Source organism: Genypterus blacodes, unplaced genomic scaffold, assembly GCF_046128005.1.
Source record: "Genypterus blacodes isolate CSIRO-AG114 ecotype Tasmania unplaced genomic scaffold, CSIRO-AGI_Gbla_v1 ptg000076l_1, whole genome shotgun sequence".
Taxonomy (NCBI): Eukaryota; Metazoa; Chordata; class Actinopteri; order Ophidiiformes; family Ophidiidae; genus Genypterus; species Genypterus blacodes.
In genome coordinates this window covers 2,622,260-2,639,544 of record NW_027466885.1, presented here as the reverse complement: position 1 = coordinate 2,639,544, position 17,285 = coordinate 2,622,260, and the positions used below count along the sequence as shown (strand labels likewise).

Sequence of the window (17,285 nt, the reverse complement as noted above, 5' to 3'; positions counted from 1 at the left end):
AGTTTACAGCATGCAGGGGGACAGCAGAAACCACAAAACTAAATCAGTTCATTCAAATGGAGGATAAACAGCTCTAGAACAGGAAATGACCCAAACAGTCCTGTTTTCACTCCCAAATATGATGACATATTTATTGAAATGTTTAAAGACTAGAAACAAATGTGAGAGAGGAGATTTGTTGCTCACAGAACTGTTGCGGTCTTCCTGTGGCTCTGGTGATAGTGGGATGGCTGAAGGGTCTGGGGGAGGCTTTTGCAATTACAATAACATTTTTAGATCGCAGGTCAGCTGATCATTAACCTCAATGCTGACTGGTCTTTCTGTCTCTCACCTCATAAACCAAACCTGCAGTTGTACCCGCTCAGTGAATGTAAAACTGCTGTAGCCCTTCACCAGAAGATGGACACACTTAGGGGAAAACACCCTGGCCTGACTGCGTTGAACCAATGTGCCTACAAACAGACTGAATGTCCTGGACCTGGTTTACCTGGGTTTAACTGACTGCTAGCAGTGGGTACTTGGGATAACTTCAATGCACTGGTTAGACATTGGTCGGAATATTTTGACAGCTCTGATCCAGATATTAGGGAGATTGCTGGTTTCCTGTGGAATATTTTCCAATGATTCTAGTGGCCCCTGGACTTTGCCTTTAATGGCACCCCAGGATAAATTTCCCAGTTAGAACCCCTAACTAAATCTGAGAAAAAACACAACCATAAGACCAATAAAATTGTGTTCATTTGATAAGTTCTGAACCTAAGCTCTGTGAGTTGGACAAGATTGACTTTTTAGTCCAAATGGCCTATGTACTTGCTGGCTGCACTTTGCATAAGTTCTGCAGCCAGTTTCAGTCAATTGGATTTGATCCCACAGACTTTAAGCCCTTCTGAAACAAAAATGGGAGGCAGTTTAGCCAGAGATGATGATGGCATATCAAAAAAAGAACTGATTTACCTCTGTGCCAGAGCTTTCTATGATAGGCTTATGATAGAAACCAACTTACCAATTCTAGTACCACCAAAACCCAAGTATCATCCATGAATTTGTAATGGGGGTGTAACTAACATTGTAGTCTATAGGGAATGTTAGTGAGGCTTTAGACGTTTCAGTGTGAAATGTCAAACAAGGGCATGAAAATTCTGCAAATGAATATTTTGTAAAAAACAAAATCACAGTTAATCTCTACACTACTTCAAATGACTGGATGTCCCCAGGTAAGAGCTATCCTGTAAGAAAAGAAGTTTGTCAGCAATTTACAGTTGTGAGATGTTCCCAGCTCAAGCTGATGGATGTTTTGCTCCACTGTGTGAGGTGACTGGTGAAGGCGCGCAGCAGATTGACATTCACAAAGTGACATCGCTTTAGCATAAAAATCAGTCAGTTCTGAGACAGGCTCCCGCCACGGCTTCCAGCTTTGCGCTGATTTTTTGGGGTAGTGGGTAAACTTGATTTTGAGTGTTCATTACATGTTCATTTCTGAGGCTGCCAAATTGAAATCGCCTCCAACATTTTCAACATTCGTTTAATTCTTAAAAGTAAAAGGAGATTGACATTCACAAAGTGGCAGATTCGCTTTAGCATAAAAATCAGTCAGTTCTGAGACAGGCTCCGGCCACGGCCACCATCTTTGGGCTGAACTTTTACATTGTTGGTAAACTTGATTTTGAGTGTCTGACATGTTGATTTCCGAGGCTGTCAAATTGAAATTGCCCCCAACATTTTCAACATCTGTTGAATACTTGAAAAGTAAAAGATATTTTGGCCCAGAAATGTTGACCGTGACCAATCCTGGATCAATGCATCTGAGATCCTTTGTCCTGCCTGGAGTGTTAGGTTGGGTCTGCCTATAGGCTCAATATAACACTGAGCACCACTTAGCCTTAGTACAACACCAACAAGGTTTTTAACCTTCATCTTCTGTACATTAAAACTTTTAATACCAACCCCAACTGCAGAATGGTGGAAAGAGATCAGAGCTCTTCTACATTACTTCTGTTTCCAACCATTGTTCCAGTTCTTCCACAAAGCTGCAAACTACACAGCTAACGTGTTTGGGTTGTAATAATGTAACAAACTGTCAAATGGTCAGAGAAATGCAAGGAATAACCTTTCCTTGTAGAAGACAGCAGGTGAGTTATTAACTATCAATGTTCAGCAGAGCTATTCCTCTCTAGTTTTTTTTGCATAAACAAAAGCAAAGGAGAATTTGGTTTTATCAATCTTGCTACAGTAAGTTTCATTCATATCAGTAAAGTCTGGAAATTTCCCTGAATCTATCACTGGCCCATAGTCACACAACCACAAGGTTGTACAACTTGTTTTGGTGGACTTTTTAAAACTAAAAGCTTGTTTTCTAAAAATATGGATCATAACATTGAAGTATTTCAAGAACATTGCGACATTATAAATCAAAGAATACTGCCTAAAGGCAGCTACTCAGAGTTAATTGGCTTACTGTTGGCTAACCTGCTAGCTAAGCTGCCATTAACAAGCTGTTAACACTATACAGAGATCGCCAAAGTGGTGCCTGCAGGACCACTGAATTAGAACTGAGGCGTGTTTTAACTCCAGGCTTGGCCAAGGACACAGGGAGGATTTCAGAGGGTCATGGATCCAGGAAGTCTGCCTCAAACAGGTGCACCTTGAGATCTTACCAGAGCCTCTTTGCCAGCTCCTGCTACAGATGCCTGGTAGGGACAATCTTTATCTGTTGGTGATTTTAGGGCTTTGCTTTGGGGGAGATTTTCCTGCCTCTTCTTATCGGCTCCCCATCTGTCATTTACCTCTCCCTTTTCAATGACAATTCACATCAGAGATATTAGTTGGAATGAATCACGCTCATCCAGGCATGCACATCTTACAGCAAACTGATCAAATGTTCACAAGTATCATCTTTATGATTTTAGAAAACAAAATAGCTTCATGCCCACAGATAAAAGCCAGTCTGACGCCATTCGTCCATACTTCTATCTATCAGTCTGTCTTTGCATCCCCCTGACATGCAGCCTCATGGTTACTAATGGTTACTAGAAAGCAACACCATCCTGTCACACTGACTGGACACTAAATTGCACATATTTGGACCACATCAAAAGGATTTTAGTGTGTACAATAGCGACTGTGAGGTGTCCGTTAATGTGCTCGCGTTGCACATTAGATACTGTACTTTAGCTTAAAAATGTGATGCATGATGCAAGATTTGCCCACAATACAAACAAATAACAGTGCTGTCAAATGGCCATCAATTGGCAGGCCAATGTGGCAGCGTGCGGTGTTGGTTTCTCACTTTGTTACTATTTAGTGGAGGTATGATGTGTTAAAACCCACTCACACATGCATGCACACTCAAACACAAGACGAGCACACATACTAAACACGCTGCACATTTGTCCCATCTCACCTGTCTGTACTTCCACTCATGTTCCTCTTCTGTCTCTTTTGGCCTCAGTGGGTCCTTGAACATCGCCTCTGTCTCCATGGAAACAGGGTCAAAAGGTCCAACCAACTCCTGCTGCTGCGGCGGCTGCTGCTGTTTGAGTGGATCGTTGGATAGCTGCACCTTGTTGATGCGTTGTGCTGCGCGGTTATCCCTCGCTTTTTGCTGTCAGGCACAGAGACAATGAAAAGTTCAGTCCCAAACATTTACATGCATTAGATGGAGTGACTTATGGAGAAGCAGGGAAATCTTGTTCGATTACAATAGAACAGGACAGAATAGAACTTACCACGTAGGGTGCTCTGTCCTGGGAACTGGCCTTTCTCCACAGCTTGGCTATTTGCTTCACTCTGGTGGACCAGTCTGTCTCACACATACACAAACAGAGAGGGTGTTCATAATTGTCAAGTTTGTGGCTTTGCCTTTATAAAACATTTGTTGTGTCTTCCGAGTCAATACTTGAATGGACAAAAGGTAGCAGGTTAAAATACAAATATTTAATCTTGTTATCATCTCCTGTTTTGACCGTCTCCTTTCGCTATTGTAAATGTGTGTGTGATTGTGAGCATGAGTGCGTTTGCCCTCACTCACTTGCTCACAGCAAAATGGACAGGAAAGAATTAAATAAAAAGCAGGGACAGGATTTGAAATGATGGAGAAGTGCTTTCTTTACAATGTGCTGATATTGGAACTTTAATTTGCAGCTTCTCTTCCTCAGACTGCAGCAAGAGAAGCAAACAATTAACCAGTGTTAAAATGGATTCATGTTCACTCATGTGTGCAGCCCTACTATTATTATTGTTGTTGTTGTTTTAACCTTGTGGGGACCCAATTCTCTTGGGTCAGGCTCAAGTGTCAGTCAAGTGTAACTGACCCTTTGAGGTTAATACTAGGGCCCCCCAATGACTGAGAGACGAATTAGTGCAGAGTGTGCTGTTGTCTGTACCAGGGTATTGCTCCTTCAGCTGGGGGAAGTTGGTATTGCTGTAAAGTACAGGCGCAACGGTGGCCAGTTCACCCAGAATTTCCTCCTTCTCCCATTTCAGCATACTCCGCTGAGCTGTCGACATCACATCCTGCTCAACCTCTCCTGGCGCCTGATTGCCCGAGGCGAGCCTGGTGGCTTCACTGGGTGCTGGGGCGGTGCTAAATCCAGCTGGAGCATGAGTATGTCCAGACACCATGGGAGTCGGAGGAAAGTGAGTAGTTGCTCCCATTAAGCCATTCATCACTGGAAGACGAGGAAACACACCTGGTGCTGGAGAAATGGGGCGGGGTATATATAATTATAACTTCAACTTGCATTGATGTTGGTTATGTACCTGAATATGTATAACATCTGACTAATTTGTCAGAGAAAATAACACAAACAGCAAGTGGAAATAAAACATTTTATTTATAATCATTGTTTGGTGCATGTTTGGTTACCTGTAATGTGCGTCTTGCTCCCAGCAGCTTGTGTGTGTTGGCTCTGTTTCGGTTGGTTGATGTTGCCGTTTGGACTGAGAACAGCGGTGAACACGTCCTCCACGTCCTTTCCCTCGAGCTCTACACGTACACAAATGCATGTACAAAACACACGAAAAAAGCGTTCCTGAATTGAATTTCTGATTTTGTCAGTTCCGCTTTAGATTTAGAAGATGACTCTAGTTACCCTACCAAATTAGCATCGACAGACATACCTGGAATCTTGTAGAGTTTGCCGAGGATGGCACCTGAAACAGTACAACACATCAGTAATGCTCGTGCTTCCAGATTTGGGAGCCAATGACTTTGAACATACTTTACAAAGCGACATTCAAAATTCCTTGCTGCACTGGTCTCGTGGTCAATCCTAGCTCGGATAAAAAGGAAAACATATCTTTTTCCCCCATTCTATCTGTTTGGGTCTTCTGTCCACACTTGAGCAGCATTTTCAAACCCCATTGCTTTTGGAGTGGTGCAGACGGAGGTGTCAGTGCACCAACTGACACCTCCCTTAACACATTTAAATTTACTTTAGCCTGATAGTATTTTCTGTCTCTAAACTCCATTGCTGTAGATGTGGTACATTCCAATTGAAGACATTGTTGAAGAAATTGGCAGATGGAATTGAATCAGTTAATGGAACCTAAACTGCCAGATAACCGTCCCTGTTTAGTTAATACAGCTTACCTAACCTAACTGACATGAAGTAGAGATCAGATGCATACATGAAACCACTCAGATAGAAATATTGTGATATTGAGAACTCACCATCAGTAACAATCTTGTCCAGCTCAGGGCTTAAGATAGCATCCAGAGGCTCCTCTTGTGCAGCTCTTTGGCCACGCCCTCCTGTTGAATCACACATGTAGGAGGAATCATCTGCCATAGAGCCGATGTCCAAACCAGCTGAAAGACACAACACAGAAAGAGAGAGATTAAATAATGAGCTGAATGAAAAAGTATGAGGGGCAAAGAGACATAGACAGAATAACAGAACAGACCAGCAAGGGCAGCAGATGTCTGAAAGGAAGAACAAAGATAAGCCGTGGTCATTTGGAGGAAAAGAAGATACTAGATAACCCCGAGAATGGAAAACAGCAGTGTGGATCCAGCACCAGGACTGAAACTAATGTTAACTGCAGCAGAAAACCATTTGCCATTTCAGACGATGAAAGTAGAAAGATGGTCTGCTGACTAATGAATCTGTAAGAAAAATCTAAAAGAGCAGAGAAGGAAAAAGAAGGGAGGTCATCCACTGAAATCTTACCAAATGGAGAGGGGGAACGTTCCACCTGGAATTGACCTACAAAACAAACACACAGTTACTGCCTAACCAGGCTGTTTAGAAACTCCACTGATGTATTGTCCAAACCAACCCATATGAAAACGCAGGAATTAGTTTAGTATAGATTACAATTAGCACTTGCATTCTAAAGCCTTTTGTATCCACGTTTCCCTCGCTTGCCGCATTCTCCATTACAATATTTTCAGAAATGATGGGAGGCTTTCTGTCCTTCCAAAATCATCTTGTGAATTTTTCTATACTTAAGGGCAAAAGCAGTACGGTTGATATCTCTGTCCAATAGTTTTGGGCCATTTGAGCGCCTTAATAAGGACAAGGATGAGTCATTAAATTGCTGAGCTGGTGCTGGTTCCTACCAAGACTTTAATGACCCATCCTTAGGGGATTATTAGGGCAATGAACAATTCACCACTTGTGCCCTTCTACCTAATAACAAAATGTGGGAAGTGTGCAACCACACAAGATCGCAGTGGCCCAGAGCAATGCAGTTACTACTGGTGCAGCTCAATGAATTAGAATATGGTCGTCCTCCCCATGTTGTGTAGCCGACTGAACCAGACAGAGACAATTGAAAGGCTCAGGAAACCTCAGCAGGTGATTTAATGAGCCGATTAGAGTGAGACACTGTGAGGCTACAACATTGAACATTTTCACAATATTAACATTTTCTGAGATACTGAACTTCGGGTTTTTATGAGCTGTGAGCCATAATCATCTAGATAAAACAAATAAAGGCTCGAAATAATTCACTTTGTGTGCAATGAATCTATAATATGAGTTTCACTTTTTGAATAACTGAAATTCACTTTTCCACGATATTCTAATTTACTGAGGTGCACCTGCAATAACTTTGACAGGTGGGAAATTGGTAAAACAAAAAGCATTAAACTGAATGATGTAGACATTGTATCTTCTTTGCTCAAAACCTAGACGTCAGCTCTAGATCACGGAGAGCAATGATAACCATTAAAAACAACAAAAAACTATAATAAAAAAGACTTAACAAATGAGCATGAAGTGAGTGGAGAAAACAGGGAGTGAAAAAAGTTAACCTAGGTTTGTGTGAGTGAGTAAGTACCTGTGTGTCCTGTAGCCAGTATGTGAGGATCAGTGTTGAGTACATCAGACAGATCGACTAAAGCTTCCTCTGACATGGCTGAATGGCGCAACAAACCCACACAAACACACACACAGCATGGCAATAAAATGTATGAATGTCGTATCAATCACAAATGGAAAATAAAATATGCAAGAAAAAATTGGAACACAGAAAAAGAGGGCGAGAGAGACAGAAACCCTTTCCTCTGTTATCTGTTTCCTAAACTTACACAGTATTCCCAGCTTCTTGGTTGTGTTGGCGACTGGTTGACCCGAGGATAAGGAATGGTGTAAGCCAGCGGCAGGTGCTTTATTGTCAACTCTGGCACTCAAATGTTGGCTCACCACAGGCCCTGCTCTTCTTTCCACTTGCCGACTCTGGACCAGCAAATTCCGCCCAAAGAATGCCTCCTGGACAGAGACAGGGAGGGTCAGGGAGAAAAAAACAGACTGGGCTTTCTGTGCAAGCATTCATGTGTGTGTTGCTTGTGTAACCTGTAGGTAAGATGGGAAAGCCTCTTCCAGTTTTGTTTTCTTCTTTCGATACCTCTTCTTCACTTTATCCATCATTTGGTCTGCAGGGAGCACTGTCTCCATGGCACCTTCTCCGTCTGGTTAGCCGACACACAAACACAAATTATAGAGAAAGACTTAACCAGGAGAATAGTTGATTAGTTTTATTCTCTTGGTTTGTAATATGTAGTGTTGTTACCGTCATCTTGCGCAATCAACATATCAGCTGAATCCTTCCTGCACAGTTTGATTCGTCCTGGACCAGCCTTCCCACCCCGCTGACGGACCATGAATCCCCCAATACCTGAGAGAGAGCGGGAGGGAGTGAGAGAAATAGACGGAGAGACAGAGAGTGAGAGAGAGCAAGAGACCTAATTTCATTCCCCATGTTCGGTTTTAAAAACTACAGCACCCGACATCAGTTCATATCATTCCTATAGTTCCCTCCTACTCCTCACCAGGCCTGTACGGTTTTCTCTTCCTCTTCTTGTTGCCATCGGTAATGTCAGGCTCCTTAATGTCATCATCATGTATGAGGTCTCGTTCTGGGCTTGAGTCAGATTTCATGTCACACTCAAGGTGGTCTCCTAGAAAAAACAAAGACAGGTATGATGTGGTTAAAAGCAGCAACTTCTGTTTCTGTGTTTGTATTTCTGTCAGATGGCGTGACCTCTGACCTTGGGCTTGACCAGTGTGGGTTTCAGGGTCGGGAAGCGTCTGCAGGACAGATACACTGTTCTGATTGATGATGCGCAGCTTTAATTTGGGTTTACACCTGTAGGATGGACAGAGAAGTTCAAAGCTTAATAACAGCCTGAAATAATTATATGGTGATGCTTTGAAATCCACAATCTTAATTTAATTCAAAGTTCTCAAAATGTCTCCAATATCTTAAACATTCTAAAATATCTTCAGACTTTTCAAATTATGTAGGAACTCATGTAATGTAAACATTCAATGCATGAAAATAATTTTGTCCCTGGTGACCTTCCATCATCCTCCTCACCTGCGGTATCGGCGCGGTGAGGTCAACGGTTCAACCAGACACTGCAGGTGAGAGAGACCCATCTCTGTCAAACACACTCCATCCCGAGTATATGTCTTTGCGTCTGTACTCGCAGAAAAGAACACACACAAAGTTAGATCATTATTGATGACGCTATGATGACGAAAGTAACTGTCTTAGACAGTATATTGTGACAGCAAGAGACTGACCAGGCTGTCTGATCCTGGAGATGATCTGAGCCATGTAGGGAGCATCCAAACTGGCTGACCCCCCTGAAATGACGAACGCACACACACACACACCCACACAGTTGTTGAATATTGCAAAGAGTCTTGGATTGCACATTAAAGAATCGTGGTTATGTCTATACCGATTGTGCTGTGACTCTGTGTTTTGCACAGGGAACAGTGAAAGCCTTCATCAGCTGCGACCTCCACCTCGTCTTCAGTGGACAGCCCATGACACATTGCATGGACCCACCTATGGGTGCAAGTACACAATTCAGGAAATTGCTTTCAGGAGTTCTCAAGATTTGCTTATTTGAGTTTTACCATGCTGTTGTTTCCTGCAATCTGTTTTGAGTGTGTTGTGCTTCAAGTGTGTGTGTACCTGTCACACTGTTGACACTGTAGAATGAGCTCGTTTTGTGCATAATGTCGCTGGCAAAGGGGGCAGCAGCTCAGGCTAGCACAAGGCCCACAGCGGCTGTAGTTATTCTGCCAATCACAATGCTGGCCTGGAGAGGTGGAGCCACACTGCACGCACCACACACACCTAGAAAGAGCCAATTGCTGTTAAGAGACAACACATACACACACACACACACCTGGGAATCTCACACTATCATTATAGGCAATACACACTTGGAGAGGACACACTACTGCAGGAGACACAGATACACATCTGGGGCCTGTACTACAGATTGAGATTAAGGGGTTAGATGGCTAAATTTAGGCTAAAGTCTGATTTTCCGATATCACGAAGCTGCCTCACTTCTGATCGCACTCTGTTGCCGTGGTAACTTGTCATCCACAGCAAGCCTGGTCCAGAGTAACATATGTTAAGCTTAGTCAGGCAGAAATATAAAGCATCATCCCTGGACATATCTTCAAGGGATCTTTCCAGGAGAGGATATTTCGATTAGGTTTAGGCTCGACTCCCCCAAAGGATATTCTTTACCAGTTCTACAGATTCCCTTTGCTGTTTCACACTGCAGGGATTGCAACTACAACAATAATGATGATAATAATGATGATAATAATGAGAATAATAAGTCTAAGGTATTGACCACAGGAAATGTTCAATCAAAGAGATACACTAATGACACTGAAGCCAAATCACATCCAGCAAACAACACACATGACAGAGATGAACCTACCACTTGCACTTCCAGGCTCCTTTGGGCACGGTGTGGAGGGGTGGGTCCAGGCAGTATGTGTGGTAACTGATATCACAGTCATCACAGAGCAAAAGGCGGCCAGGGTCACTGGCCTCTCCACATGCCTCGCATACCGTGCACTCTAGACAGCGCCACCCTTTGGTTAGGACCACACGTGTGATCTGGAAAGAGTCACGGTACAGGGACGGTTATCTGGCAGTTTAGGTTCCATTTGATGTTTGTGTGTGTTTATTTGTACTCACTTTGACATTCACACAGTAGGGATGGTAACACTGTCCACACTGAGCACAGGCCAACAGTCTGCCTTCAGCTCCCTGACCAAAACTGCCACATACAACACACATGTCCTACACACGCACAGACAGACACAGACACACTTTAGTCAATGACAGTAACAGTTCCGTAAAGTGTGAAAATGCACTTAAATTTAGTTTAATTTAGGTGTATGAAACAACTTCCTCTGGAGATATCACTAGAACAAATGAAAAACTAATGCAAAAAAAAAAAAAAGCTAAGTAAATTCTCAAATATTACATGTGCACACACATATACAAGAAAGTGAGGGGGGGCACCTGTCTGAGGGTGAAGTGGTCAGAGGTAGAGAACATCACCACTGTGTTGTGCATGGAATTATCCTCCTCCTCCTTCACCTGGAACGACTCTACAAAAGTAGACTGAGAGGAAAAAGATAAGATTTTATTCTGTCCTATTCCTGTTCATAAAATGAAACTGTGCAAAACAAAATTATTTTAACGATGATCTGTTTCCCATTAACAACTAATATTAAACAAAGAAATGAATTGCATGATCTTGGGTTTTAGAAGATCCTGTTTTCAGATCCATATTCAGTTTCTAGGAATTTCATTAATGTTAAGATTCAGTCTGATACTCCCTCTAATCCTGCTCGTCTTTGATGAGCAAATGGAAACATTGGGCTCTTTTCAAATCAACCAAAATGTATACAATAAACATTAAATATAAAGTATTTAGTATAGCTTTACAACAATAACCTTCAACATGATTTGAGGTGTGCCCTCGGAACACAAAATGACTGATTGGAGCATGTGGTTGAAAGCGTTTAAAAGCTAAGAAGGTTTTCTATTGGATGAAAATCTCATCAATCAAGTCAGTTTAGACGTAGCAAAATATTTACTGTATATGTGTTTTTCCTTACACCAGGGGATACACTCAGGCTGTCCTGGGTCTTCAGTCTGCTCCTTCCTCTTCCCCCTCTTCCTCCTCCAACACCTCCACCTCTGGCTCTCCTTCTGCCTGGAAACCCTGAACCCCGACCCTGATGAGAAGAGGAGTGGAAAGGAAGGAAGGAGAAGTTGAGAAGGTGAGAAAATTTGGAAAGAGGGAGGAAAGGGTAGGAAAAAGTCAAGATGACAAAGTGATGTGAAGGGAAGGTGAATATGAGAGAAGAGGGGGAGGTTGGTGAGAGTTAGCAGCCAAAAGGGGGAAAGAGAGAATTGGAGCAGAGGGGACAGGGGACAGGTAAGCCCATGAGAGTAGGAATGGAAGGGGAGAAGGGATGAGAAGGAAGAGGGGTTCATAGGGAGTGGAGGACAGCAAGGAAGAGGAGGAAGATAACAGAAAGAGGAGGAATACTAACAATGACATCACTCCTTTAACAGTAATAATTTGGACATGTTACATTGAGACATCATCAGAGCAAAGGTCTGTGACAATGTCTGGTGGCATTGCAGGAGCTCCGATGTTACATCTTAAATCACCATCAAGCTGGCCCTCCCCCCTCTGTCTACCGGAGCAAATGAGAGATGTCAGGTTTTACACTCTAAACTGGATGGAAGGACAAGGTAATTGGCTACAATTTTAAATTATTTCCAAGCTTCTTACTGACAGCAAGAGGAATGTAATCCCAGAGACCGCTTTGATAAGGATGATGAACCTTATTTGTTAAATTTCTCATTTGTGGATTAATTATTTTGCCAAATTAAGTCCTGTGTTCTGAGGAGCTTAACATGTTGCTATCTTGCTTCAACTTTGATTTATCACTGGACTATGTACACTGGAATAAGACTTGGTTTGCAGAATGAATATCTGCTTTTAGACCAATCATGATCAGTTAGTGTTGTTGTTATAAACAACACTAGATATAGAGGTCTGTCTGTTAAATCCCTGATCTGTCATCCAAAGAATAATTGTAGCCTTATTTTTGTGCTACAAATCTTACATAGATCTGGTTATTTCCTCATCCTTCTTTACATGGCTGAGGGGTGGAATCACACTAACACTAAGTTAGTAAGTTAGTGGTTAGCCCAAAAAGAATGATCAAATATAGATGTGCTTCTTTTTAATGCTGTTATATCCCAGAGGGGCAGATGTGAGTACACATAAAAGTTAGTATGCTTCTGGCTAGATCACAGTTAGAGTGCGCTTCTTTACCACTCTCATGCTCCACATTGGTGAGTCCGATGGGCGGGGCTTAGGGCTGTCCCACCCTCCCTCCCCCATGGAATCCTGGGAGGATGAGGGAGGGCTCACAGCCCTGTGAGTACTCCACCACGAACCCTGAGTTAGGGAGGAGGAGGAAAGATGAAGAAAAGAAAGAGGCGAAGGAGGAGGAAGGAGGTGGGGGACAAAATGCAGTAACATAAATGCAACAGCCACAAAACTTAAAGTTTAAGTTACATAAAATCAGGCAAAAATCAACATAAAGTCAAAATGAGATGATATTACCATGACAATAACGTGCAGTCATGCTACTGGGATGAGTGCTAGTTTCTTTTTTTCTATTTCTACCGATTACAGGTCTATTGTTATTCATGTAAACACAGCTGAAAACTACCAGTTGGTCAAGCTCATCTTTGTCGTAATATAACTTGAATTATTTAAGGATGTATTACTTCATATTTCCTAATATTTGACATTATAACTGTCTGTCCATCTGTCTGCCTGTCACAATTGATCTCCATCAAATTTGGCAGGTTTGACCAAGACCTTCACTATTCTTTATTGCAGCCTATTCAGCCTGATGTGGTGCAGTAATGACCACATTTGCATTTACATGTTTAATTTTGACAGTGAATTTTGACAGGCCACTCCGAGTTTTGACTAACTATGTTTTCAGACAATTTCAATGTTCATAGTTACATACACATTCACATATACACACACAGCATTCACAAACCAACAAGAAACAATCATGCCGAGCATGCCACAGCCATGTGTGAGAAAGTGGGTGTGTGCGTACCAAACATGCTAAAACAATAAATGCAGTTATTGAATATATGACACATGAGGAGGAAGAGGACTAGTCTGTTCTATACTGAAGGATTTGGGGAAAGCTTCCTGTGGGTTCATCCAGCTCCCTGACTCACTGCAGGCTCCCTCTCTCTCCCACACACAAATGCGCACACACGCACACCGACAGACAGATAGAACGAGATCAGGAAGAAAGAAAAAAACGCCGGAACAATGTGGTGTAAACTAAAACAGGAAGAAAACTGTCTATCTTAGTCTTTCAAAAAAAAAAATATTGAAGAAGAGGAAACCTGATGTTTTAATAGTTTGGTCTGTGCCTTCATTTCCCAGCTAATGGTTGACAGCAAATGATAAAGTCATCATACAGACTGAACTCATTAAAACTGACGTACCAGTTATCAGGCCTACCCAAGGTAAGCCACATCAATTCCAATTAGTGGTTCAAATGATTTGTCAATGAAAATGTCTCAAATGCACAAGGTAGTGATTGCCTTTTTCATATCATAAAGTGGAGGTGTGAAATTCATTAGATACATTAGAACATATTAATCAAATGAGAGCACATATTAAGTTAATTGGGAAAAGACCTCAGTACAGTTCATGACCAAAGCTGGGAATGAAAGCAGGAGAAACACACTTCCACAGGAAACAAGGAGCCAACACATACAGTACACAAGCCAAAGGTCAACTGTAAGATACCTGTTTCACCCTGGCTCTGCCAGGAGAGAACTTCCTCTTAGAGATGGCTGGTTTGCCCATGCCTATTTTTGGGGTGAAGAGGACAACATGGGTGGTTGGGGCCTGGGGGAGAGAGTGGGGGGAAAAAAAGACTCAATGAGGATAAAACATCAGAAGTCAATAGCAGGAGATAATGAGGACATCAGTACGATACATTGTGTGATGTCAGTATTATAAGACATTGACTTAATACTTAAAAAAAAGTCAAAACATTTAACAGTCTAGCTAGATCGAGTGGTCCTATAGTCCTGTCTCTCAAAATAGGTCTGGGGGTACATACAGGGTTTTCCTTTATTTAATCTTAGATGCTGTTGTCCTGTGGGGAGGGGGGTACATCAGCTGACGCAAAATTGCCAGTGCACTTAAATGTATCCCTTAGAAGCCACTTGACAGCCTTCTGAAAGGGGTATATCTTGCTGGATGCCTGTAGCTGGTGCAGCGATTGTTCTTTTTGTTGCCAATTTGTTTTATTTTTGCCTCGTTATGGCTTGGCCGCTGGGCCAAAACTTTTCAGATAGAACCTTATAATTCTATGGTGACGATTTAGCTTTTTATTGTTTAAGTGACAAATAAGAGGAGGAGAATGCGATACCTTTGAAAGAGGCGGAGATTCTCTGGGTGATGAGGCAGTTCTGTGGGGAGGTGTTGATGGGGACAGTGGAGGTGGAGTTACAGGATCTCTGGTAGGGGAGGTCTCAGGGGAGGCTTCAGTGGAGAAAGGAGACTGCCTCAGGCGAATCGCCAGGTCATCTGAGGGTCTCAATGAGGAGGGCGGAGGCCTGAGAGGCCGACCTTTCCCCCTGCGGAGGAGGAGGAGGGGAGGCGGGCTTGAGGAGGCCAGGTGCAGGAGAGAAGGGGGAGGAGACGAAGAAGCCATCAGCTCCATCACCTCCATATCTAAAGATGGATCCAGCTCCAGCACAGGGCTCACTGGCTCGTCCTCCAGCAGAGGGCTCACTGGCTCGTCCTCCAGCACAGGGCTCACTGGCTCGTCCTCCAGCAGAGGGCTCACTGGCTCGTCGTCCAGCACAGGGCTGACTGGTTCGTCCTCCAGCACAGGGCTCACTGACTCATCGACCAGCACAGGGCTCACTGCCTCGTCCTCCAGCACAGGGCTCACTGGCTCGTCCTCCAGCACAGGGCTCACTGGCTCTTCCTCCAGCACAGGGCTCACTGGCTCTTCCTGCAGCACAGGGCTCACTTGCCCGTCCTCCAGCACAGGGCTCACTGGCCTGTCCTCCAGCACAGGGCTCACTGCCTCTTCCTGCAGCACAGGGCTCACTGGCCCATCCTCCAGCACAGGGCTCACCTGCCTGTCCTCCAGCACAGGGCTCACTGGCTCTTCCTGCAGCACAGGGCTCACTGGCCCGTCCTGCAGCACAGGGCTCACTGGCCCGTCCTCCAGCACAGGGCTCACTGGCCCGTCCTCCAGCACAGGGCTTACTGGCCCGTCCTCCAGCACAGGGCTCACTGGCTCGTCCTCCAGCACAGGGCTCACTGGCTCGTCCTCCACTTCACTTTTCACTATCTCATCGAGTTTCTCATTCTGCTTCTCATCCAATTTCTCCTCATATCCTTGCTCTCCGTCTCTTAAATCACCATCACTTTCTATAGTTTTGTCCTCCTCCACTGGATGTTCCTGGTTCTCCCTCATTGGCTCTTGTCTAGCAATCACAGCCTGAGAGACTGCCATATCTAATGTATGCTCTGCTGATTCAGGAAGTGACACCTGCATCCTCCCCTCCTCCACCAACCTTTCAGAAGACTCAATGTGTGATTGGTAGGTATCTTTGGTGTTTTTTTCAACAGCAACAGGATCAAACAGAGTCTGTGTTTGACTATTATCTGGGAGTGAATGTATGTCTCGTCTGTCTGTATAGTCTGGCTCCACAACTTTCTCTGTCTCAGTTTCTTCATAATCAGGAAATTCAGCTTTCTGGTTGCTGTCTTCTAGATCAGCAGAGGGGAAAGTTGGTGATGAAGGAGGTAGGGTCTGGGGGGAGAAGTGTGACAGTAAGGCAGCCTTGTGAGGAGTGGAGGAAGAAGCCTCCAGAGAGCCAGCTCTAGGAAGGTGAGGTGTGGGAGGGGGGGAGGCTGAGGAAGACGGGGATGAGAGGGAGCTTGAGGGGCAGGGGGGTGTGGCATCCCTCTGTGGGATGGTCTGGGGGGAGGCAGCAGCTGGTTGTTGGGAGAAGGGGGAGGCGACAGAAGCTGTGTGAGGGGGTGAATGACAGTGTTCTGTCAAGATGGCTACTGGAGGGACAAACGCAGTGCAGACACCTGAAAAACACACATGCACACACACATACAGTCTCTTATCTAAGGAACAGTTATTCATTTGACAGCATTCTAGTCTTGCACTACACAACTTCATACATTGACGGAGACAGGATATTCCAATGCTGAATAAATAAAGAGATAACAAATGGATATGTTTTTCCAAACTCTTGTATTTATATACAATTTAGTCACTTACTTTGTTGTGAAATGCAAATAGGAAATGCATGCTAATGACCAGATGAGTGTGACTAATGTTGTCCCTCTTAGTTTAAGGCTTAGAGGTGATCTTACATGATTTGGTTTTAGATGATTTTAGTTAATTTTCACATCTACATGTTCAGACTGCTTTTAACATTTACTTTCAGCTTTCAGATCTCAAACAGTTCGGACCATCATTAAAGATGTGACTAAAGCAAAAGCTGTTTCCTACCTGAAGGGGGGCAATTTAAGTCCTCTTCTTTTTCAGAGCTGTCGTACTCTTCTTCCTCCTCTTGTTGTTCTACGACTCCCCCTATGCTCTCAACAGAGTTGTCTGTTGTCTGATCTGGCTTCTCTCTCTCCTCCTCTGTCCTCCTCTGATGAATGTCTCCCTCCATCTCCTCTCTACTTTCTTCAAATTGCTCCTCCTTTTCTTCGGTCATCCTCTGTTCTGTCGTTTTCTTCTCCTCAGCCACGATGACATCTTGGAGGAACAAAGAACAGATATTTGAGTAGTGATTATTGCACATTAGAGTGTTCTTATTAATTTATAATCATTAGTACATTTCAATAATAAGTCAACAAAAATGTACACTTTGGTTATCAGCTGATCTCTTAA

At 43.5% G+C, this 17,285-nt stretch overlaps 1 protein-coding gene across 10 annotated transcripts in view; it reads right to left on the bottom strand.

Moving 5' to 3' along the window:
* LOC143006734 (histone-lysine N-methyltransferase 2C-like) overlaps positions 1 to 17,285 on the bottom strand; it is a 54,686-nt gene that overhangs the window by 19,170 nt on the left and 18,231 nt on the right. For 5 of the 10 annotated variants that reach the window (XM_076157981.1, XM_076157985.1, XM_076157982.1 and 2 more), the window contains exons 14-38: positions 16,899 to 17,150; positions 14,781 to 16,468; positions 14,150 to 14,251; positions 12,632 to 12,757; positions 11,376 to 11,516; positions 10,795 to 10,896; positions 10,465 to 10,569; positions 10,202 to 10,383; positions 9,433 to 9,597; positions 9,194 to 9,303; positions 9,033 to 9,095; positions 8,824 to 8,926; positions 8,276 to 8,592; positions 8,017 to 8,121; positions 7,800 to 7,915; positions 7,535 to 7,715; positions 7,285 to 7,362; positions 6,171 to 6,206; positions 5,672 to 5,809; positions 5,119 to 5,151; positions 4,865 to 4,984; positions 4,383 to 4,694; positions 3,726 to 3,799; positions 3,401 to 3,601; positions 2,655 to 2,789 (exon numbers count right to left, since the gene is read on the bottom strand). In XM_076157981.1, coding sequence (XP_076014096.1) covers positions 2,655 to 2,789; positions 3,401 to 3,601; positions 3,726 to 3,799; positions 4,383 to 4,694; positions 4,865 to 4,984; positions 5,119 to 5,151; positions 5,672 to 5,809; positions 6,171 to 6,206; positions 7,285 to 7,362; positions 7,535 to 7,715; positions 7,800 to 7,915; positions 8,017 to 8,121; positions 8,276 to 8,592; positions 8,824 to 8,926; positions 9,033 to 9,095; positions 9,194 to 9,303; positions 9,433 to 9,597; positions 10,202 to 10,383; positions 10,465 to 10,569; positions 10,795 to 10,896; positions 11,376 to 11,516; positions 12,632 to 12,757; positions 14,150 to 14,251; positions 14,781 to 16,468; positions 16,899 to 17,150 — 4,985 coding nt within the window. The remainder of the gene's footprint in view (positions 1 to 2,654; positions 2,790 to 3,400; positions 3,602 to 3,725; positions 3,800 to 4,382; positions 4,695 to 4,864; positions 4,985 to 5,118; positions 5,152 to 5,671; positions 5,810 to 6,170; positions 6,207 to 7,284; positions 7,363 to 7,534; positions 7,716 to 7,799; positions 7,916 to 8,016; positions 8,122 to 8,275; positions 8,593 to 8,823; positions 8,927 to 9,032; positions 9,096 to 9,193; positions 9,304 to 9,432; positions 9,598 to 10,201; positions 10,384 to 10,464; positions 10,570 to 10,794; positions 10,897 to 11,375; positions 11,517 to 12,631; positions 12,758 to 14,149; positions 14,252 to 14,780; positions 16,469 to 16,898; positions 17,151 to 17,285) is intronic. The other 5 variants (XM_076157988.1, XM_076157987.1, XM_076157986.1 and 2 more) reach the window with 5 other exon arrangements.